Consider the following 26,698-nt stretch of genomic DNA (forward strand, 5'->3'; position numbering starts at 1 on the left):
CAGTGAGATTGAGGCATACTTGGGAATTAGTTCTATTCGCATACATTCAAGTTTACATGAACATTTGGCAGTAAAAAAGATTTATTCGCATTGGATGCCGCAGAGTTTGCCAATCGCTCAAAAACGATCGTGTCGATTCAAAAGATCGTGACAAGCAATGAATCATGGATCTACGCATATGAATCCGAAACTAAACAACAATTGACTGTATGGATATTTTTAGATGAGCCAAATCCAACAAAAGTTGTTCGTGCACAAAGCACTACAAACCAAAGTTTCGGATTAACTGGATATGTTGCCCGCGTTCCATTATAGCAACATATAACGGTCAATTCTGAATGGTATAGTATTTGTTTGCCAGAAGTGTTCGAAAATATAAGAAACATTTGAAACTTTAGATTGTGGATTCATCTGCCGTACAGTTCTTGTTTGGCACCCAATGATTTCTTCTTATTCCCTCAGATCAAAGATAAATTACGAGGTTAACGTTTTTCTACACCTGAAGAAGCGGAGGTACCTCAATCGGAATAGAAAAATTCTTGGATAAATGGTTCAAACGCATGCAAAAGTGTATTGATCGGATCTACGAGTATCTTATCGCCACTTTTCCTTTCTTCACGTGTTAAAAATTATCTAAACGCAGAAATCTTGTAATAAATTTGAACCGATCTCGAGCTACTACTGCTGGGATTATTTGCGAGTATAAGTGGGATCACTAAGCCACAGCATTTCTGTAGGTTCCTCACTGCTTTTCAAAGCAACAAATGTTTATGGGAATGATATTTTTTTATTTGTCGCTTGATCATTCTATTTTTTTAAAAATACCTCCAACTTACGACTTGTTTTTCTACTAGAATGTCCAATATATCTTGACATAAAAACAATAAAAAGGTATATTTTATACGTGACTTGACAGCCCCGGAGCCTTTCTTACTATATCTTAGTGACTTCTGTTTACCACACCCTCGAACGATACCTTTGACCAACAAATTCCGTCTTTAGATACACCTAACCTGATGAAAAAATACCCGTGTGAACCCCATCTTCACTTTTCTTCCACTTCATCGTTCCCAGTAATCATATCATCCTCTATATATGGTCTACAGACTCTACATCACTCGCTCTCTTGGATCTAAAAATTCCTCATACTCCAGGTAGTCAGTCTCCAAAAAAAAAACATTAGTTTTTCATCTTAGTTAGGTTTCTGTTGTTCCAAATTCGTTTAGTAGCACTCTCTAACGATACTAAGCATAAACAAACTTTCTGTTACAGCAACTTGAAAGCAACTGACTCTGTAGTAAGGAATCTAACACTTTTATAAAATAATACGGAGATTCATAGAGAAGTACCGAGGCTAAGCTTCCATATACAAAGGGTATTTTTCCAAAATTTCAGGGCACTTGTCTATAAAATTCAATACATAAAAAAACTTAAATGGCTGTGTACCCCAAACAGATTTTTTGTTATAAACAATTAACGAAAAAAAGTACTTCACTGTGGTATGTTTGTACCCCTCTTAACGTTATGAGGGGCATTATACAGTTTACGATACCTAAATATAAGTAGTCCAAGCGATAATGTATACTCCTTAACGAAATTCAATTTTCTCATTTTATCTGAATGAAGTTATATCGAAACTAGCAACTCGTTTCAATACATTTTCTTTACTTTAAACTTCATATCAGTATTCAAAAGAGAAACAACATTCTCTTCAATGTAACGTCAAGATAAATATAAAGACATGCTTATATACCAGTTGTGCAACACTATGTTGACAATGTCTAAAATTACAACCGTCATACAAAGTTGAGAATAGCAATTTCATACGAACTTGATAAGTTTGTTAAAACCAACTGAAACATAGGACGAGCTTGTGTTACTATATAGACGTTCGAAAGTCTTTCTTGATTTAACATTACGATCTCATACACAAACTTTTCCAAATTGAAGCGAGTTTTATATTGATACATTTATTTCAAGCAGAAAAAAGCGATTGGATAAGTAATTAAAGGAAAAACTACACTAGAGCTTTTTATAATCCCCATTAGAACATAATATAATACGTATTAGTAAAATATAGTATTATTTTTGTATCGGATGCAAAACATAATTTATTTTAAAATACTTAATTTTATATTTTTATTTTGTATAAAATTCTTATTTAGTTGAAACAATGTATTTTATTTTTAGTTGAAATTAAGATTTCTAATTTCATTAGTATATGTAACTGGGGGGACCAAAGAAAAAAATAATGGACGTAAATAATTACGTTCATTCTTTTTCTCTATTCCCAAACAATCATAGTTATAATTTTGATAACGGGGGATAAGGATTTTTTGTATTAGCCACACTGTCTTTTCGCACTCAGTTGGCATCCAGCATTAAAAATCTACTGCGTTCTTGTTTTTATATTGGCTCATAGAGGTTTTGTAATTTCTCTAGACAGCTTCTGTTATATTTGTGGTGCATGTACAGTACACAAATGAATATAAGTAATACTGTGAAGAAGGTTTATTTTGCTTACTACAAATTAATACTTGGTGATTAAAACCAAGCATCGGCTCTTCATAAGGTATGCAAAAGATTTGAGGAAGAACTATGATTTAAAGGTAAGAAAACTGCATTTCGTTTTGGCATATGGCGTAAACAAAAAATCATACAACCCAATGCTATTTCTGTTCAGTAGACGTACTTTAATTCAGCTATTCGACCAGTGCCCCATAGCTCTGAAATTCCAGCTCCGCACACACCTCCTAATTTAAATGACATTCTGAGTGATGCAGAGGACTAAAAAACGTTTGTTGGACAAATTTTTCAATTGACGAAGAACTTCAACTTTCCACAAGTTTTTATTTAGTTTCATTTGTCCCGCTGTGTGTAATCAAATCTTGCATGTTAAATTTGAAACATGGTCTCCGATTGAGCTGTAATTATGCATGCATATATGAATCGGATGATAATGTAAAATTATTGTGACATTGAGTTGATCTGATGATGGAGAAAATTACCATAGGTACTACGCCGTACCGAGGGCTGGATTCTTTCAAAAATGTGGTGCAGAAGTTTTTGGGCAATACTATGGATCCCCAACATAAAACTATTGAGCAGCGGATACTGACGGCATATAAAGCTCAAGGGTGTAAGATAAGCATTAAAATTAGGTGTTTGAATCTCGCACGTGGGAGTACTGGTCACTCACCGATGATGTGGTCTACAATCACTTCCTCCTCTATCCATCATCAGCATTCCAAATGGTCAGTGATGTCTACAGTTGGCGACTTAGACTATCATGTTCAATTTTTCTGCAAAGATCTTAGATATAAACAATAATACTTGATTTTTCGAACAAGAGGGTCAGATTTTCCGAGTTTTTTATCTGTGATGATAGGATATCATATACTGGCCTGCACCAAGTTCTTCGTAAAAAGTTAATACATACTGGGGTGTATATTCGCCATTCTTTGTATTTTTTAATAATAAGAATTTAGCGCAATTTCAGTTGAGATGCATATGACATTTTCTGTTCGTCAAAATACAACAAAAATGAACTGACTTAACAAATTAAATGATAGAACAAAATTTTTCTATTTGATTTACGATTTTTGTGAAATTTAATATTTTAATTCCATCATTCATATATAATTTGTGAATAAACTCAAGATTTCTATCCAATTATACACTTTCCATGCATTTGATACATCACTACTCTTTGTTGTCACACTTGTTTAAATTGCTAAAAATTAATAGTTCTAGTTTCATCAGGTCGATATTAAGATATTATATTAAGAAAAAATAAGTGATAGAATATATAAAAATTTCTAATAATCTGTAGCATTTGTAGCGGGAATAGAATTCAAATTTATAACATTACATCATAATAATCACTCTTTTGTTTCAGACTATTGGGCTTTCATCGCGCAATGCCTGTAACCGGCAGATTAGTGAATATGACCTCAGAACTTTACCAAAAATGTGAAGGGGATCTACTGAATACATTCTTCGTATCACCTAGCGATAATCTCTGTTTTCATGGGAAATGCTCCTATTATTGCGATACGTCGCACGCTATTTGTGGTAATCCCGATATGCTGGAAGGAAGTTTTGCTGCATTTTTGCCATCGCCAAAGCGGGCTCCAACGAGGGTAATGCTTGTTATTATTTCATTTTCACTGACTTTTGTGGAAAATCATTTCTCGCCATATTACCATCATATCATGACAAGCTTTACTTACTAATTGTATGGGATCGACGTTTTCACATAGTTATACAATCCATGTGACCATAAGTCAGTCAGAGTATTGTCATAATAAAATGAGGACGTCTTTATTTTCGTAGAAAAGAGAAAAGATGTTTCTTGGTGCACCTTTATTTTGTGAAAAATTGAAGTCCATAACTCAATATAAGTTAAATATTAAATTCGTCCACTCCAAATTAAGTAAGCTCTGTAATTGTACAATATTGGGTATTACACCACTTCTTGGACTGATTTAAAGCAGAATGCACTTGATAGTGGCATGACCGGCATTATTACCCTAAGAAAATTTATTATTTATGGAACGTAACTTATTTGTGGATGAAAAACGTTAAAGATGTCTATATAAATTGAAATTGTACTTGTCATTTCAATTAATCTTTGTTGGCTAGCAATACAGATTTTCAAATTTTGAATCCTTAACTGGAAAAATTTCTGGAATGGTGCCGAAACAATACCTTTCTAATAGTTTTTCGGGAAAATCCGGTATGGTACGAAATCCTGCGAATTAAGTGGATGTGGGCGGAGAAGACTTTTAACAACCAAAAAACTCTTCACTAAGCTCTTAATTATTCAATCGCCCGTTTAAACGAATGAGTTTGTCAACCATATATTTCATATATTCACATCTATTTTCAAGCTCCAACTACTCCCTGGCCATTGTTTTCCTTGATTGATTAATTCAGACATTACCAGTAGCATATTGACAAGCTACAACGGGTTGAATCTTTTTTGAACATATTAGGGTATGAAATATATTTATTGACATAGATGCAGTTTAAATAGACGTTATAACCATTGATTCGTCGCATTTTTTAGTTTGTCTTCTTAGTTGGGACCATATTAATTCGATGGAATTTAAAACAGTGTGACCATTCTTTCTGACCATTTAATATATAATACTTCTCGAAATATGAATAGTTCAAGTAGAAACTTCTGAATGCTTTGGACAAATATTATGGATTTGTCTTGAATAATACGAGGCATTATCTCATACAATTACACTGTTTGCATGTAGTGCTGATAGTCTTTGAACCTAGACTAAAAAAGACTCCCTTCAATATCCTGGTGGTAATCTAAAGAGGTATCCTTAACTTGCTTCGAACTTAATAATAATGCATCATTCACCTAACCTTCCTCTCCACCGCAATTTAATATGCATATGCTTTTACCTCTGGAATGTGGTGCTTTCGCTTTACATTTTCAATTATCATTTGTCCAGGTTTAAAGAACAATATCGTAGCTATCAAACCAGTATCACATCGAAGTAATAGATTTGTTTCCTTCATTATGACACTCCCGAATTTTTGTTATATATTTGTTTCTCAACTTTATCAAACGACTACTTTACATTACTGTTTGCCTGTTTCATATCTAAAACCATGTTTTTAAAAAATCTTCCCAGTGATCGTACCGTTCCTGTTTCCTTTTCAGTTTTGCAAGAATACAGCATTGTTTTCTGGATAGTGTCTTTTCTGGACATTTCTCGGCTACAAAGATGGTTTAAAACAGTTAGAATCACTTTTTGAGTATCTGTTGATATATATTGCCATCTCTTTTCAACTTTTTGACCTCTCTCTGTGCTAGGCTCTAGTAGAACGTTGATCTTGAGGCCATGATTGCTATATACTTTATTGTTTCCAAAATTTTTTTAAGAAATACTTGACCTTCAATACATCGTATTGCACAGCTCACTAACTACTGACTGTGAACCGGAAACTCTACTAAGAGTACCTACTTGAAAAAATATTTCGAATTATGTGTAATACCCTTTTTACGTTTATTATTTTTCCATTATTATTCAATTTAGTAAACGATTTTATTCAGGAATTCCAAGGGATGAATTATTTTGGTATTGTTATTTTTTATCTATACTTTTAAATGATTCACTGATTGTATTGTAATACGGACCTGGACAAGTTGTTTACTATTCAGTTCGCAATTGGATGAGGAAGAGGTTCTCGCTATATGTTCACCGGCATCACAAAAGTCGCCAATTTCAGATTAAATTATAAATAATTTATGATTGTGAATATGTATAATTTTCTTGTTTCTGACACGAGACTAATAAAAGTCGAACTTTACAAACAAATTGAGTTAATTAAACTTCTACAGGTCTGGAGGCATCCATGGAGAAGGTCGTATCATAAACGACGTAAAGCTCAGTGGGAAACTGATCCGAACTATTGTCAACTTGTGAGAGAAATTCCACCCTACGATAAAGGTAGACGACTATTCGACTTAATGGACATGTCAATTTTTGATTTTCTCATGGGAAATATGGATAGACATCACTACGAAACGTTCAAGTAAGTAATATGTTGGTTAAGGAAAACACAATATAATAGTTTATTGTTATGAGAGTCTGGAATTCTGAAATTCTAATAAAATATCATCAAATATAAATCCTCGTAAGCTTTCATTTTATAAGAGATATGGAATGCCGCTAATTTTGTTTTTTGTATTCAGTCGCTATGCGGAGTTTTCATGACGACCGGCCATTATACACACTTCTCAAAATTGAAATAAATGGTTTAACAAACTAAAAATGGAATTGGTCAAATACCTCATATGTATATAAACCTTCGAAGGTTTATAATCATGTGTGTTATAAACTGCGAAAGATGGGTACTACTTTGTTAACGGTATTTTGATACTTCATTTGTATTGTTCTTAGTAAAAAAGGTGAAGTTTAAATTAGACATCAGAGACATGAGGATAATATTTTTTGCTAAGAAGAAAAAAGAGGTAAATATTATTATCAACAAACGTGTTTGTAATGGGAATCAAAAAATTTCACAGTGGCTATGTAATAAAAATAGCACTCCGGCCAGAACCAACAGTGCCAATAGCAATACGTTGAAATGTAGTCGGAAACAGCTAGATTCTCAATACAAACAGATAGTATGCGAAGTATTTAAATAATACATCATTTTCATTAGAGAAATTCCGACCAGGAAACTAGACATTTTCTGCAATCTAATACAGGTTTCTAGACACTAACAGGCAAAGAACAGTGAGTGATAGTATAGTTATAGGTGGAAATGACAGTGGATGTTTGCAAAAAGTAGCATGATTTTGTATTGAAAAAACTCTTAACTATCATCGGGAAATGAACACAGATTGCTTCGAACTGCGGTTTGAGACATATAACGTATTGAAGATCAGTCTATTTCTATTATATAAAGGAGTCCCGTACAACAGTCGACGCAAAGTAGAGGCATCTAGAACGATCCAAATTATGACAATCAAGGGCAATAAATGCGACTGTCATTCAGTAATGTTAAGTAGAACGCGATAGAACCGTTCTGAGGGATTGATTAGAGCTGACATAACCTTAAATATAGTTTTTGACCTATCAGTTTATTTAAAAAATATAATTTTAATACCGTGGATAATATATTTCTAGAACTTTTTCTCTTTTGTGATTTTTCGAACAACCAAAGACATGTTTTCAACAATGTTATTTAGGAAGTCGTGAAAAAGAATCAACATTGACGCTATGAATTTATACACCAAATTTGACAAATCACAATGCAGTTCTTCCAGTAATTAAAATTTTATAATTTTTTTCAAATGAATGTAAGACATAATATGGATGGAGTAAATTATGTCATTATCGATAAGTCTTATACTCGTAAAACATTTTTGTTTATTGAGTCTGTCTTTTAACATTAGAAAATGTTTCTCTGTGAGGAAACACGCGATTTGGTAACCTCCTACGATCTTCTTCCAATCTTCTAGTACAGTTTCATACACAAAAAGCTCACACAATTAATATATCCACTTGTTTCCACTCCACTCATTTAAAGAAGTTATATTAATTTAATTAATATAAGAACTGAATTGCAAAGAGTCATGTTTGAGGTATAATTTCATAATCAACTTTTGACTTTTTTGTAACGTCACTACAAACAGTTTAAATATAATAATGACTATTTGAAGAAATAATCTGATATGATGAACTTCAATCAAGCAGATTTAATGGTAGCTACAAAACTACATCGGTCAATTTAGCTTCGGAACACTGCTTGTGGGAATTAGATTTTTTAGTATATACGGTTATTGGACCAATCGTTATTCATGTTGAGACTAATAATATTAGTAACGACAGTGACAGTTCGATATCTTTTCAAAAATCTCGTCTTGACTCGCAAGGAAAATTAGTCTCATCTCAAAAGCAAGATGAGACTCTCGCCAACGAAAGTGGGCATTACTAGATAAGCCCCATATTCTTATTTCATAATTTTTTACATCTTTAGTTTCCATTATATTATTTTGAAGTGAAACTAAGTTAATTACGCACTTAAACAGAGTATTGACTGCTCACATCGCTATAATTACACACTTCTCAATAAACTTATAATGTTATTTTCAACTTTCTTTACAGAATGTTTGGAAATGAAACGTTCACACTACATTTGGATCACGGCCGAGGCTTTGGCAAACCCTACTACGATGATCTTACCATTTTAGCACCTTTACTCCAGTGTTGTCTCATACGTCAATCCACTTTGGAGACATTAATTAGGTAACAGAATTTATTCAATAATTTTAAATATATTAACTTTTTAGTTATTATTTATATATATTTTTTCTTATTATTATAATGTTTTTCTTATTCTAATCTGTTTAAACTATTTTAACGTTGGGTAGATTTATAGACAATTTTTTTACTCACTATCTCAATTTATTTGAATACTTAAAGAATGAACTACGCACTCAACACTAGACTAATTATAATAATTATACCCTAATATATAATTACTTTTCATAATTTCGATCTGTTGACTGTGACATTCAATTATTTACTGACAAAACAAGTTAGTATTCATACCAAAAAGAATTTTTCGAATAATTAGAGTTTATAAAGTAAACTTTATAAAAAATCAATATAAACATATCACGACTTTGACTAAAATATGTAATACCAAATTTTGAACTCTACCATCAGAACTTAACAGGACATGGTCCATGTCGTGGACGAGTTCGTACTAATATCATATAAATCACTCCACAGTAATTCAGAGAAAATAATTAACTAATAGTTCATTAAGTCAATGATTTCTTCGTTTCTCAGCTTTTTATTTTTAAAATACAAGGTCTCTGTAAATTCAATACTCAAGTTTTTGCAATATACATATACTATTGAAAAAGTTTCACACATTAGAAAGGCTTTTTGTAACATTGCCATGGTCTTATCTCTAAATAAATCAAATAGAGAAATTAATTTTATTTGCAGCTCTACACATAAAGAACATTAATCATTAACCAGGTAAAGTCAATTTGTTTTCCCTATAACTTCAACATTACATTTCTAGCCAATAACTGTTATGTGGAAAAGTCTTTCTGCAGTAGAATTTATTCAAAATAAACGACTGCACAACTTCTTTAACTCCCTTTTCAATTTTAAATAATATAGTTAACTATGGTGAATTTCGCCTAAAATGTAGGAGCGAAATTCTTTGTCAGTCGGGAACATTACGGGAACATTAAAGAGTCTAGATAGGAGAGTTGCAAAGTTATCTTCATCCATTCATTATGTACTACACCTTCGTTGATGTTGAGAGTAAACCCTTGTGATATTTTCGTCATTTTTCTCTGTTATAATTTTAACAAAACATAAAATATAACAATAGAAGAAGAGAAGATTTTTGAGTTCAGTTTATGAGCGTAGAACGGCTTAATTAAATAAACTTATTTTGTAAATATCTGTAAAAAATCTGTGGAGTACCGCTTGAATTAATCGGTAGTTAAGGGAGAAAAATTCATGAAACTTTGAATTTGAATTTACTTAAAAAATATTTAACTGAGGGAGATGTAACTATGAGTGATGAGGAATTTCATAAAAAATCTGCCCAAAATTTGCACAATATTGCAATATGATCGATGAAGTACAAAAATATTAAAAAGCTAATTGAAATGATTCATTATTTTATTCAGAAACCCTTATAGCATTGCCTCTCTCTCTCCAATATTCAACTTCAAAATATTTTCTTTCGACAAACACATACTTTTAAGATAGCTTTTTATCGAATAATACCCAATTTACCAATTTTTTTTCTTTTTGGGTCACGATGTATTCGAAGTTTGTGCTTTATTTTGAGGTACTCTAAAATCATGCATGTATGTTGTTATGCATTATGCATTGATAATGCATATAATACATTGGATTGTCTAATATGTAACTCACCAATCGGATAATCTCTCACAAAAGCGATAGCAAATTATGTCGTCTCGATAGGTGTTCTTTAGCCTCACATGTTTCTTATGAAGGGCATTCTATGATTTATGAAACTGCCAAAGTTTTGAACCAATAAATATTTAGCTCGATTTATAACGACCTAGCCTAATATAACCTATAAAAATTCCATGTCATTCATATAATTCACGCTAATTTGTATAGCGATTAAAATCAATAGTTTAGTAATTATATCACGAGCCAATTCGAATATTGATATTTGAAACTTATGAATTTAATGAAATTCAATACTGGACAACAATCCTTAACTGATTGTAAGTAACTTTTATTATTGTTATAATTTGATAAATTATATTTTTATATCGACTATAATTTCACCCGATGATGAATACATAGGTATTCGGAAGCTCGGAAATATTTTAGAAATAATACACTAATTTCTATAGTTTTGCCACATTCCCACTCATACTAGTTAGCAAAGACTTCATTTACTATAAGTTATACTTTGATAAATACTGAAAGTAGTCGAAACGTCAAAATTTTTTGTATTTCGAAAATTATGAAAAAATTGATTGTCTAACAGAATAGACCTAACAACAAGACGATTTAGAAACATAAACCTATATAAAAGTTGTTTTACTGCTATATTTTCATCATTTTATCTATTTATTAAATATAAAAATTAATCAATCTCATGTGGTTTCTAGTAATTTATAATTGTATTTCAAACTCATTGATTTTTCTCTTTACTGGTAACAAGTAAAAGTGAAGTGTGTTCGACCACTTGTACTTTTCTGAAATCGAGTGTTTTCCTGGATCGTCAAACTTCACGCTACGTTGTTTACTCGCCGAAATTCAATAATGAACTCAGAAAATACCAGGTGAAAACTGTCCACTTGACAATCTCATAGTATTCAAAACAAATTTACATAGTTTACTTTTCTGTAGAGTTCCATCCCAAAAATGTTTCTCAAATAAAAAAATATTTAAATTCCGTTTCATGTAAGCGACGAATTTCTTTTTCATAAATCAATATTTAACTCTATATAAAGAATAAACAATAAAATATAAAACATCAATATCACGATGCTTAAATTTTGCCAACCTTAAAAAAATACTTGATACCTGCCACTGAGGGTTGTATATAAATAATTTCATTCTCCTCTTTTTGATGACTTCTACAAATAATCTAGTTTTTGTTCATTAAAAGTGATATATAATGAGAATGTTCAATGAAAAGTAATTTCGAAGAGATTAAATTGTTCAAATCATTGAATATGTAGGAAAACTATTGAATATATTATGTATTTCCACTGTTCTCATTAACTGTTTTCGCATAAATCATCTATATGTATACAGATATAACATATTAAGATATGAATTTAATTTCCGTTCTGCCTACCAAATCTGAGGGTTATCACGTTTTGTTGGTTTTTGTTCATATAAAGTGAACTTAATATACATTTTATGGAATATCCGTAGAGGAAAACTCGAAAAATCTAATAAATAAAACAATACTGTAACCCATGTCGAAAAGCTTTTAGCATACGTGAGATATAACGACTATAGATAATATTTCCCACTTCTGCCTGATGATTAATTATTAAAATTACGACGAAGGTGAAATAATGCTCCAAATGTGGAAAATTATGATTTTTTTCACCTAAAAAAAGACATTTTTACACAATATCACATTGACGTATTGTATTTCGAACATATTCATAAATATTAAAGATGTACGATGTTGTTTGTTTGAATACTGAGAATTCGAGAATTCAACTCTTAATTTCAAGCAATTCTAAATTTAATTTTTGTTTGCACCAGATTTTTTATGTCTGCTTAACAATGACACCACTTACATAAAAAAATTTGTAGCAGTACTTAATCAATCAGATTATTTGTAGTTTTACTTACTTTTACTTAAATTATTCAAGTCTTTTTTTAGCATTATAGCTTTTTCGTTCTTATGAATGTGGACCATTTTTAAAAATTCTCGTTATCGTGTATTAGATACCGTTCCAAGAATTTTTGAATCTTTATAATTGAATTTATGTTTTCTTGATATTCCATGGTTCGTTAATGCAGTTTCATTTTTTTTATCTTATGACTTTTAGTCTATTTTCTAAATACTAAGAGGTTTGCCCTATGTAAACAGCGTCACAATTAGTACAAGGCACTTGTTATATAATATTACTTCTTTTGTTTTTTGGTATTTTAGATTTTAATTTAGTGAAATATTTAGATAACGTATTGTGTCCTTTATGACTTATACTAATATAATAATTGTTAAAATAATTTCATAGTTGTTGAGAAAGCCCTTGTACATATGGAAAGGAGAAATATTTTATGTTTTTATGTTTCGTTTCTGTTCTGTTTTTTAATTGATTGTAGTATCTTTTCATCCTTTTCTTGAATATGTTGTTTATCGTTTTTTCCGGATAATTATTTTCTTTCCCAACAGCTATCAAATTATTATTATATTATAATACGTTATCCAAATATCCTAAAATAAAGAACATTTAGAAGCATTAATATATTATAAATCTAACAATGTTGCATTCAAAACGGGCACAACTATTTACTGTCGAAAAATATAAGGTGAACATCAACGTGTTATAGTTTTACACTTAAAATATAGCTTGAGGACAATATAGATGTTAACCATCAATTACTTGAACGTATCTTAGATTTGGTGCGAATAAAGTACACCACCAATATTAGTGCCGTTGTATCTTACTGTTTCTACATCTGACAAAAATTCAAATCGATTTATTTCCCTATTAAGAGTAATATTACTATTTAGTACATTAAAATGCCAAATTAGCAAATTCGAAAATATATGGCTTGCTTATTTTAGTTGATATTATTTGTTGGATCTTATTTAATCATACTCTCAATGTTACAAGCAGAAACTCTTGTTAATTCTCTATACCAACAAAACACAGTTTCTTGTGAAGGACTTTCATAACCAAATGCGTGCTGCAACCGCTCAAAACTATCTTGTTCACTTAAACCGACCTTGAAATCGTAGTAGATACTCCAGCGACTCAACTGCACTCACAGTTTACTGATGGTGGTATTTTTAAAAATGTTGGTGAAGGATGTGTGATTGCTACTGTTGAACCGTTTGGATTAGTGAAATGTAGACACATAGTACACCTACATTTTGTAAAATGGTTTTAGATCAGCATGAGGCTTTGAATATGACGCAAATCTCATACCATCTTGCGTGTAGAAATGCAATTCGACAGTTCACAATATGGAATTTCATTTTTTCTCGTGATATTTATTTATTTGTACAACGTTACTTCTGATATGATAATCAAAACATTATGTGACCACCAGCGGATCTTTCTCCAACTTCTCACAGGAAATAAATCGATTTACATACTTAACACTTTGTATACATACATCAATCAATTCTATGTTGTATTCTTGTTTTTAATGTCTGTAATAAAATTTATGTCATGCCAATGAAAAAGAAAGATATTTTTTTGTTCAAACGATATCAGCATTACTGTGATATAGCGAGTTGATTTGAAAGGATTTATTTTCATTCTTCTATAAATACATATAGAACTTTCTGTAAAGTGAACAATATTGACTAAACTGCCCTCATTAGTTCCTTCCTCGACACGATACTATTCCAAGATATATTGCAGGAAAGAAATTAAGCAGAAATTTCGTAGTTGTGAGAGTATTTTGTAGTTGTGTATGAACGCTATACTTAAAATCATCAATGCTGTTCTTTTGCTGCTTCAGTTATTTTAAAATTAAATAACAGTAATTGTGAAGATGCTACATAATTGGATTTATGAACATCCAGTGTAACGATTTTATTCTTTCCAAAAAATAGAGTACAATTTATCAACATAACTATTAATACCACTTGCATAACAAATCACTCAATTTAACATTATAAGTCACGTTAAAAATTAAAGAAACCGAGGAGAAATAATGTTCATATTATCCCAAAAATGTTCCTTCCCATAAAATAATTTTTGAGTGGTTACTTGCTTTCAAAAGTGACCATTTGACCGCGGATTATTCTGAACGTCGGGAACCAATATTAACTACAACTATTCCAAAAATGGTTAATACATTCTAAAATCCATGACCTTGTAATTAGCAAATTTCCAATTAAAATACATCAAAACAATATTTTACATGGAAATAGCTAGGTGGATACCGCGTTTACTTAGTCCTACTCAAAAGCTCGCTCACATTAAAAACTCGGGTGCATGTTTGGAGAAAAACACAGTCAAGTTGAATAATTGAAATTGTGCTGGAAAGTGAAATATTTTCAATGAAGAAAAATTCACTCTTTCGTCCAACCTTCCTCGTAACTTGGGTGTCTTGTTTTCGTTTTCTATATTGAGCGGAAAACTCTAGACAAATCTATTTTTACTTTATTTTCAAAGATGGAATTCGCATTAACCGACTAGATATGCTACAAGAATATTCAAATCACTTGAAGCTAACAGAAAAAAAGTTGTTCGGAGCGAGCATAATATCAATTTAATAAACTTTACTAATTAAAAACCTAAAAGAAACCTTTTTGGTAACAGATTTATCGACCTATGTACACCACTCGGGTTACATTTGGAGTTTCCAACATCAAACCGTAACAAATTAAAGACCAAATGAAATTTTTATTCCTATACGTCCCTTTTAAACTCAAAAATAATGTTAGAGAATATATATACCTATTACTGCTTCAATCATTCAGTAGAATTTTAGGAACTTGGGAATTTAGTTGATCTGTATCGCGTTTGAGACCTCAGAACTCGAACAAATTTACTATTAAAAAATAAATGAGAACAAATACAAACGCCAAATACTTACCCAGGAGATTCAAATTGTGGATAATTAATAGAATATGCAATAATTGTTGAATTGAACTCAATTTGAATATAAAAACACGAACATTTGATTTTTGACCAAATGATAAAAGGGTCTTTTCCGAGTTATCCAAATCCGAATCACAAATCGAAAAACTATTCTTCCATAATCTGGTAATACTTTTTAAACGAACTATGACTAAAACCATCAGGAACTTTATGTGTCTGTAACAAAATTATTGATACATTACATACAATAGACGAATAATGTATGACTTTTTTCACCACAGCATTACAAATTTTTAATAGTTATGACTTTGTTTTTTCCGGGCTTTATATAATGATGGAAAAATTGTAGAAATTCCATCCTCTTGTTTTATGGGAGACTACAAGAAGATATTCTTTACATATCTTTTATAGTTAGTCCAGTCATGGTCAACACAGCTATGTTATGAACTTGCAAAATTTCATGATCTTAGAGTTCGTTTGTGAGATTGGAGTGCTATACACAGTCGAAATTCTATTTAAAGTCTATAAATATCGTATTCAGATAAATATTAAATATTAAAAATGGAATAGGACTGGATGTTTCGAACAAATGAAATCAAGTAATATAAGAAATGACAATGACATTGTCAGTGTTTTGATAATTTATTGTCTTCAGAAACCAAAGCTAAACTAAAACTTAATTGATCCTATCGCGCCAATTAACTTCCTTTGCAGGAAAAAGTTCCTACGGTAAAACTTATTTTTGCAGGAAATTTTATATCTAATTAACATCTTATAAACTATGAAGCGGGTTGTAAGTATCAGTCTCAGTCTCTAATTAAACTATTATATGTAAAAGTTACTGAAATGGTACTCCGTATATATTTTAAATGAGCTAGGTGCTCCATAAATCAGATATGTAATATATTGCCTAGTCTGCCCAACATATTTTGCGTCTTTTTATCCATATATATTTTAAAGGCGCTAGATGCTTCCTTGATAAGATGTATAACACATCGCCTCGTCTATCCAACATATTTTCCAGCTACTTTCGTAAATACGATTATTTTCCAAATTGTTATCTAATAAATATATAAAAAAGTATTATTAGTATTTTTAAACTTGAAAAAATTACTTTCCGAACCTCTATTAAAAAATACTAGATAAATTCTCCTGTATTTAAGTGCTGTATTTAGAAAAGCAATATTCACGAGATTGGCAGTAATTATTATGATGTGAAGTATATTGGGCAAACTAGGAGATATGTTGGTGCATGGTTTAAAGAGCACCTAGTTAATAAAATGGATAGATATGAATAGTACCTGGACTATGATATGATATGAAATATTTCCAACAATACGAAATGTCCTCACAATCGTTTTAAAAGCAATTTTTTTGCAATAATAATTTATTATGTATAATTTGATCCTCCAACGGTTTTTCAAGTTAACCTCTAGTGTCATATTCAACTCTCTTCTTATATTTATCACTCTCTCCAGTATGTAGCATAAGTTTCTTCTCATAAGTTTCCGCAACATAATTTTCATCTTATTCCAACTCGCTTGTGTTTATTGCATCTATTTCATTGTTCTCGGAGAAGAAAAAAACGGTAGAAAACAAACAACCGCATCGTATAATATATGAATCAGTCACTTCAAATTCTTTATGTTTAAACATATAGCAAAAGAAATACGATCTGTGAACAGATTTTTCTTCTCTCTACTTAAAGCTCCGATTTCGTCTCTACCTTTTTTGCATCACTTTCAAATACTATTACCCATCAATTTTCCTTTATGGCATACTGGGGATTACTACTTTCCTTATAAGGCGAAGGGAAAGAATAAAAAGTAATTTTTCTACTTTATATAAACATATTATACGCTCGAACTCAATTTATTCCCTATCTAATCTTGTATTTGTGAAAATTGAATATAAATTTGATTACACTCCATGGTTTCATTAATTTAATATTGATGTCTACTCCACATTGCTACAGCTCAATTGATAAAAATCTCGCGAAGAATATGAGAATAAAAAGATTTAGTTTCTTCAATACTAATCTTTTATAATAAAAAGTACGTACAGAAATACGTGAGAATTAATTTTGTTAAATATAAATTTATCTAATAAGATACTGGTTAAATTTTTAACCTTTACTGAACCCAACTTATATAAACAAATCAACGAGTTAATCACATAGCGAGAGCGTATCAAACACTTTAGTCAGCGCCGAATTCGGGATCACTGGGAATGAATGTTAAAAAACTCAGATTTAAAGCTTATCATCTTGACAGTTGAGAAGCGAGACATAAAGATTCACTTAGGCCAGGGATCGACTACGACTCTTTAGTTCCATACGCAAATAATGATTTTATCAAAAAAGAAATATATTTAAAAATCATTCTGAATCTATTAACGAGGATTAGGCATCGATTCCATCTCTCCGTGACACACGTCAAGGATTGCTTCAAACGTGCATCTGAAGAGCTATTTCGTGGTTTCAAAAACAAACCAAACGTCTTTAAAAGTAATAGTTTAGTGAAAGGTGGAAGATATTAAACTTTTTTCTGCTTATCATATCACTTACGACATAAAAGATACGGCACAAGCTACTGGATATATGTCTTACCAATGTCCAAAAGAAGAACTTCTAAGATTGCTACCTTTGTCGGGATAAACTAGAGGAAAAGACAATGGGATCAACTTGAATAAAATCATTCCAATAGCAACTGATGGAGCCAGAAGTATTACAGGAACAAAATAAAGGGGTAACAACGATTCTTACATAATACACCAAGAAACGCTTTGTGCCCAAACATTTCTGGCCAAGATAGTAGAGGTCATGAATTTGATAATTAAAACTTATTAATTAAATTAATAGCATTTGTCAAAAGCATTTTAACATCGCTATCCATTATTACTACTTCTCATTATTTGATATAATTTTAAACATCATTCAAAACTTTCAATAAAGAGCGTGAACTGTAAATAAACAATATTATTTGTTGCTTACTAAAGTGATCTAACAATCAGTTCACATTAAATGCTAGTAATGAAAGTAAAAAGGTCAAAAAATAATCGACTGATCTCAAAATTTGATTCCACTGAAATACTTTCATTTATTTCATTATCGAAATAGGACAGTTATATACAAAATTTTATAAGATATTTGTGTTAAATGTAATTTTCGCGATTTTTCATTCACCAAATGAAAACTTCTAATATTTATATGAAAAATAGCTATTTCCTATATTATCTCTCACACCCGAACAAATTCAAAGCAAATTGTTTTCGTAAAAACTTTCCTCTCAATCCATGCTAACAATAAATATTGACAGTTGTTTATAGAACGGTGTTTTTGAAATATTCGCCTTCAAGCTTTCCTTAGGGCATAAAATCTTAATATCCACTTTTGTTGCGTCCTTGCTTGAAGGCTATTTAAATTATTCAGAATTCGGCTTATTTTTAATGACTGCAAAGAACGAGGAAACGTTGATTCTAATTGGAAAGATACGATCACTGAAGACAAATGAAAATATTAAAAGTTAAAAGTGTTTGTAATGTAATAGCGTGCTACTTCCATCAAAGCAAATTCGTTGGAATTTTAAAAATTCATTCTTTTGGTTCATACAAGTGGAAGATCATTATTTTCGAGTATTTTCTTACTAATTAGGAAATAGGTCAGGAGATTTGTGCTTAAAAGTCACATTAAAGTGAGAGAAGCTATTCTGAAGGGTGAGGAATCAACATATCTTTTAATACAACCATGAAAAACACAATGAGTAAATGTTTACTGGAAATATAACTTGCATTTTCTTACAACTAACATAATAAAATGCAAAGTTTGAGTTGTTTCAATTATTAGATAACGATCGCCAGCAAAATGTGGTTCAGTTGTTTTTTGTGACGAATTAGATTAGAATTATTATTCAAGTACAAGTACAAATTTTTCATGGGGTTATTTCGAAATTTCATCCCACATACCTATTTATGAACACGTCCACAACATGAGCAGTGAAGCTGGTCCTATTCGATTATTTCCATATAATCGAAAATCTAGTGGACGCTCCGGGGGCGGATTGCATGAAAGTGAGGTGAAAACCGTTTTTCTACATGTTTCTATCAAAACGGCGATTTGTTATTTCAATCAATTTTTAGGAAGATTTTTCTATTTATGTGTTTGTTTGTGTACTTTCAAGAATTCTAGAAATTCTATTCAGGTATAAATTCGAGCTTGTTTAGCAGCGAGAGACAGTAAATAATCTGCTGTCATCACAAACACATCGGTTTAGACTAGTGAGCGATGTATTTGAATAAATTAATAAGTTAAGTGTTTAGAAATAACTCTTAGTATAGTTTAGTGAATAGTGACGAGTTTAGTATGTATAGTGCTAGGTTTATAAATAAATTAAATAAGTAAGTGAACAAAACTTTTTTAGCTAAATATGAATGAAATAAAGCTTCAGTTGCCTTGAGGTTTGTGAGGCTATAGTATGTAATTCGTTGGCTCTAATTTCAAACTAACAAGATTAGGCAAGTAAAGATTGTTGAGAAGCTATAGAAATTAATGAAGCTCAAGTAATTATAATGAATTATCGAAATTTTAGTTCACACTGATGAGCTATGGTAAAAATATTTTTATTTAGATATTTCTGATGTCTTCTGTCATGATTTTGCATACATTTGACAAATAGATTAGTTTTAAGACTCATATATTATAAAGAAAACTGTTTATTTGTTGGATATATGTGAAAGAAAAAAAATCGAAATAAAATTTTTTCATGTGGAAAAACAATTTAAAAAAACGAGAAAAATTTACGTCAATATTATCCTAAAAGTTCTGCGTCCAATGGAATGATTCCTTAGTGATTATTTTAAAAGTGACTATATCAATGCGAAATGACATTTACAGTAAAAACAACAAAAATAGTTCATAAAATCCATGATTAAGTGGGATTTCCTTTCGATATGTTACGGTAGATGAAATTTGAATTTTTAGTTTACCCGAAGAAGTTACTCCCTGAAAAGCAAATTCGTTTTATAAAAACAATAACTAGTAAATATCATGCTCATTCGTCAACACATCTTGATGCGGAAATTTAGAAAAAAACTTTCCTTTCTCATGGTTGAAAAAATGCCTTAGTGGAAAGCAATTCCAAATAAATCGAGTGGTGATTACATAGACAAGATATTAAAATTGAAATTCGTCTGATGAAACTGAATGTAAAATCTTCTAACTTCATAATTAGTTTATACAATTCTGATTACCCGCAAATTATAAAATCTATTATTCATGCAAAACTATAGTACATGAGTTTACTAGATTCTGGTGTTCATTTTTCACTCAAATTAGAGAAATGTTTAAGAATTAACGTGGTGCTTTAGTTAAAATCACCGATTTGCTACTTTAATATGCACTGGCCATAAATATTTATATCTATATTCATGCAGAATAGAAAGAACGCACGAGGGATGGAGCCTCTATAAAACTATGCTTCCTTTCCCACTTGCATGCAGAGGTAATGATGTGGTAAACAACTTTCTCGATATAGACGGCTTCTCGTCCAAAAAAAATTGTCAGGTCAGAAATCTTCGTCAATTGGTTTTATGTCTGGATACATGAAATGAAATCCAACTACATATAAGAATTGTAAATTATCGAAAATTTATTTTTATATTGACTATTTATACAACGAAGAACGATGGAAATTGGAAGAGAGGAAAATCAATTAAATAGAACAGACATAAATAATTATAGAAGACTTGTTAGGAATAAACAAATGAAAAATAAAACCATATAAGAACAAATTCTGAGAATAAATTAATGAATAAACTTCTTATTTCATAATCCATTTATTTGTACTGTTTTTCCTTATTTGTTTAGACTGTTGTTCCACGGTGGGGTGAATTTATAAAGAATATGTATGCACTTACACTGAATACACTAAACTAGTAACTATTTACTGAACTATGCACTAAGCCTTATTACTAAACACTTATCTAATTATTATCATAGTAATTTATTTTTTAGATAACGCCATCTAAAAGTTGTTCGTCCACTATTCATTTACATACCGAAAGTGACAGTTCCGTACTGCAAAACACTTTCAGGACGCTCTCTAGTAGACAACTTTAATTTCCTTAAATGTGATTCTAGCCACTTCAATGTTGACAGTTGACAGATTCACTTCCATGATTTTGCATAACCTTAAATTTCCAATTTTCTGAAAGAAAAGAAAGTTACTTGAATCCACGCCACCTGATCTCAACGAAGAAAGCAATGCGGCCGTTCTTAATTCGTTGCCGCATAACAGTACGATCTCTTTATGAAGTGGTGTCACCAGGAAAGGCGAAAAATTTAAAATCTGGAAAAGTTCTACTTTATGGTCTACATTCGCGATGATTAAAAGCATTTTTGCAATAGAACAAGATCAGAAAATATCCAAAACTTACCAATTTCCTGAAGAAAGAACAAATGGTACACTGCGAAAAAATCAAAAACTTTAACCAGAGAAAATATAATAGAATTCTTGTTACATTCTTATGTGTCGTCTAGAAAATGTTGTGTACGCCGCGGCTACTTTGTTGACACGTCTGTTGCTCGCTTCGCTTCGCTCGTCTCGCAATTTTCAAACTCGTCCAACAAAGTAGCACTTTCAGTCCTTGGCATACAAATATCAAACACATCGTTTATTTCTATATCCCGATGTGTTCACGTTGACATCTGATTATTTACTGACTTCCTCGCTAATGAACAAGCGTCTATTTATACAACACGGATTTTTCAATAATACAGTTCTAAAATGTAAACTAACAAAAAGGCCTTCCCAAACATTGAATCTATATAAACGGTAACAATGTTTTTAAATATTTCAAAACAAAATCTCAGATTACATCGATTAGTTGTGAAATAAAATATTTTTATTGGAATAATTGAAATCTCCATTCACCCCATTCATTTTTTATTTTCTTGCTAAGTACAGAGCTTACTACAACTACACATTCACAATTACGTAGTGTCTATAACCAAGTTATCGCCTTTGAAAACCGAAGATAAACTCTTTGACTTTGAAGACGATAACTTGGTTATAGATCTCACTCCCAAAAAATTTGGGAGTGAGCAGATGGCGAGAAAATAACGCTGTGACATAAAGATAAAGTTTCTCATACGACCCTTGTTTCTGAATTGGGGGCTTCAAAGTTGCGAAATCAAAACTTATATTTAAGTATATTTTCTAAATTATACATTCAAACAGGTGCGGTTAACAATCCGTAACTTTTACAGGGACAACCGGTACAATCTAAAGATAGCAAAAATGAATTTTTCTATCGATTTCTTAACAAAAAGGTACTCTTTGTATAACTTGAATTAATGGTTTATGAGATCGTTGTACGTGCCCAGAAGAGAAATTATCATAAATTGTTATTATTTATTGGAATACGAGGTATTAAAAAACAACCAAACATATCTAAGTGAACTGCATACTGTCGAACATCGTGCATTATACCCGACTGAGGAATTTTTGTTAGGGTTGATCGCAGCTTACGGGAATCAGGTTTGCCTACATAAATTAAGTAAACTCGTTTACATAATTTTTTATTAAATGATATTTTATTAAGATGGCGGAGGTGAGCAACGAACTATATGAACACAAGCTATACAACAAAATGCAATTTAACGTATCAACGACAACTATACATAGAAGCAACTTTTTTTCTACCCCTTTTACATCTAGAAAGGGCATACCATGGAAGTAGAGGATTATCCAGCTGGACTAGCCTACCCTCGTTGGTTTCTAGATAAACAACGAGTTAATAATACATTTGTTGAAAAAATACTATTCACGGATAATACTGGTTTCACACCAGACGGTTTTATTAATTGCCATAACTTATATATAGGAAGATGAAAATCCTCACTATACATTTCAAACAAAGAATCAAAATCGATTTTGTGTTAATGTGTGGACAATAGATCCATATTTTTTTATAATACATTGAATGGTCAGCGATACTTAGAATTTCTCTAAAATAATTTCCCACCCATGTTATTTGATATACCTCTAAACATTCGCAGAGACATGTGGTTCATGAACGATGAAGCCTCTCTCCATTTCCTAAATGATGCGAAAAATCATCTTAGTAACATTTTATCTAATAGGTGGATTGGTCGGGGAGGTCTATTTGCATGGCCGCCACGTTCCTATGAATTAAATACAATGGATCCATTTTTTTTTTGGTGTATATCTTACGAACTTCCATTGTGACGCTATAAGGCAGAATCTTGGAATGATCAAAGAAATATCCTTCGTAGATTCCGGAAGAGTGTAGAAGTGCCAGATACCACTTTGAACTTTTCTTATAGTTTTTTTTTGTTTTTATTCAATAAGTTCTAGGCTAATCAACTAAGTTTTTCAACATTTCAATTTTTTCCGATACTGTGAAGCCCGATGTTGGACAGTAGAAATTAGAAATTTTAGATTGTGTTTCAATACCTCCTGTGAGAATTTTCAATAAATAAGTACAATTTATGATAATTTTCTTCAGAATGTTTCCTTGGCATGTATAACGATCTAAAAATCTACATATCTCCTAAACCAAAAATTTAATCGAGTTAAACAAAGACTTAAGCACTTTTGCTCACTTTAGACTGTACTGTTCCTGTAAAAGTTACGAATATATAGGTTAGAAAATATACTTAAATATAAGTCTGATTTCAAACCTTTGAAGACCTATGAATAACGTTACGTTATCTAATCACTCTCAATTTTTTGCATCAAGTCCATGAATACTTTGGGCAAATATCACCAACGATACGGAACGAAATTAGTTTTATTTTCTCAACAATTGCTATCAATAAATAAGATAATACATATTATAATATATATAATAATTATTATAAACTGAATATTGATAATTTATTTATACTTTTTCTTATAATAATAATAATAATAATTGACAAAAACTATTCTGTCGGAAATATTTGTTTGAAACAAACATTTTTGTATAAAAATATTGATACAGCCTTATTTAAAACGTGAAGAATGAAATTTCATTACATACTACGAGTAGTAAAACATAATTTTGTTCTTGTTTAATATAAACAAAAAATGCATAAAAAATTTTCCCAGAAGCTTTGCCGTTGTGGTTGTTCTATCTCGTAGAAATTAATGACCAACAGTGCCTTTTAGCCAAAAAGGCCTGTAAGGAAATGACTGATTTAAGATGAAAAGAGCTGAGAGATTATTTTGAAAGTAGTAAACTCTGTGATTAAAATGATGAATTGCAAAAACATTAACTAGATTTGAATTTACTTGAATATAAGATGAGTATTTTTTATATTTAGGAAAGGTAGTAAGTTTTAAATGACTATACATAACGGATTATGAATTTTCGTTTAAATAATAATTAATTGGAATTCGATCCTGCGTTTAATTAGGTTTTCATATCGTGGTTTTAGTTGCTTACTAAATCATATCAGTACGCCCTTTCTCTATTTAAGTATTTGTTAGCTAGCTGCCCTTTTATCCCTTTTTCTATTCTCGTTTGATACTGAAACTGTGTCTTAAATTCCTCCCTTTAAACAAAATAATACCCAGGCGAAAAATATTAATCTTCTAGTGAAATCAATATTTCCTACTAAATTAGCCATCGAAACTAATAAAATGTGAATAACAGAAACACAGAAAATTTTAACAAATTTGTCACCATGAATGAAAATATCTGGAAAACTACTAAAATTGAAAATTATAGTTTTCGTCTAAAATGAAAAGTGAATTTATGATCTATGTTAATGAATTCCAAATAATTTCATGATATAAATTGAGAATTTATGAAGTTAATCAATTAACTTCTTGAAAAAAATATTCGATGATTGCTTATGCAAATCGTTAAAATTAGATTATGGATGTAAAGATAGAAGCAGAAGAAATATTAATCTAGGAACAAATTAATCTAAAATGATTTGGAGAAATTTTTAAAAGATCAATTAATCAAACTAATGATTCTTACAGTTTCCTACGTTATATACTATAGAAATAAGAATGAGTGGATTCATTGTTATTCGCTCTAAATTTTAATAGAAATTCCTCGATTGTATAATTTAGTACTCGATGGAAATAAATGTGAATGCTAAAAATCCGGAAATACGAAGATTCTCACTCAAAAAACACTTAGAAGCTTTATTAACTTTTTACTTTTCCATAAAAATGCCGATATTCGAAAGAAAACGTTAAGATATCTTAGACAGCTCGAAGATAAAATAATTGCGGGAATGGAAAGCTAAATATTCAATTTGGATGGTTTATTTTCTTGTATTGTGAGGTATAAGAAACGAAGCTGTTTTTTATGTTGATTCTGGGTTTTGAATGAATGAATATTAAAGATAATCGATTACTCAAGAGTTTCCACATCTTCACTTTTGTATTAAAATTCTATATGCGTGGTTATGAACATCGTATCAATCTAACTTAAACTGCACACACCCGTTGAGTCAAGCTATATTTGTTTGTCCATAGTTTTGGTATGCGATTCCAGGTTATTGAAGCAGTGAGAACTTATGTCAATGTTATCATCGAGGGGTAATTGCTTCAAAATTATTCATAATTTTTGAATGAAATGTTTTCTCTATAATTACGCAGTCAAACCGCAAATATACGAAAAGATGAACGAACTGGACTAGTGACTGAAATTGACTGAATTGTCCTGACTTTTTTCCAATCAAAAGAATATGGTAGTGTATGTGTCCACTTAGTTTGATTAACTGACGTTCTGTTTTTTTAGAAGTTCCGATAAAGCGGCTGCTTATAAAATGCGATTCTCAAAATTCATTTGTTTATTAGTGAGACCTGACTTTTACGCTTGTCTAGTACTCTTTCAACAATTCCGTCCGAACTTTTTATCATTTTTCTGATTACCCTGACGGATTGACGTATAAATTCCTTATAAAGTCAGATAAGGCAGATGTCAGGGTTTACTTTATTCCTGAGCAAACATTTCAAAGCTACAAAGAGCTTATCTTTTTCTTGGGTAGTCTTAGTTGAAACGGATTTTATTTTTTTTCCGTCTTCTGACCCGCGTGATCCACTTTTTCTTTAAAATAATTTCTCAAACACCTTGGCCTTCTCCTCCGCGCCAAATCACCTCACAGAATTGCCATTTTTGGCCTCAGGGATGATTTTAACGAGATCCTTGAAAATAATAAAATCAAAATTCATCAACAACTTGAAGATAACACTACATTTCATGCAAAAAGAGATTAATATCACCAAACATAGACGGGATTTGATTAGGTTAGGTTAGGTTAGGTTAGGTTAGGTTAGGTTAGGTTAGGTTAGGTTAGGTTAGGTTAGGTTAGATTGACGCAATATTTTTTGGAGTGGCTTTTGTTACTTGCTTTTCTATTTCATTCTATTC

At 30.9% G+C, this 26,698-nt stretch overlaps 1 protein-coding gene across 2 annotated transcripts in view; it reads left to right on the forward strand.

Annotated features, from left to right (window-relative positions):
• The window catches only part of LOC130901438 (extracellular serine/threonine protein CG31145), a 210,419-nt gene that overhangs the window by 149,766 nt on the left and 33,955 nt on the right, over positions 1 to 26,698 (forward strand). For both annotated transcript variants that reach the window (XM_057812842.1, XM_057812841.1), the window contains 3 exons: positions 3,899 to 4,142; positions 6,368 to 6,561; positions 8,643 to 8,783. In XM_057812842.1, the coding sequence (XP_057668825.1) occupies positions 3,899 to 4,142; positions 6,368 to 6,561; positions 8,643 to 8,783 (579 nt within the window). The remainder of the gene's footprint in view (positions 1 to 3,898; positions 4,143 to 6,367; positions 6,562 to 8,642; positions 8,784 to 26,698) is intronic.

This window comes from Diorhabda carinulata, chromosome X (assembly GCF_026250575.1).
Source record: "Diorhabda carinulata isolate Delta chromosome X, icDioCari1.1, whole genome shotgun sequence".
Taxonomy (NCBI): domain Eukaryota; kingdom Metazoa; phylum Arthropoda; class Insecta; order Coleoptera; family Chrysomelidae; genus Diorhabda; species Diorhabda carinulata.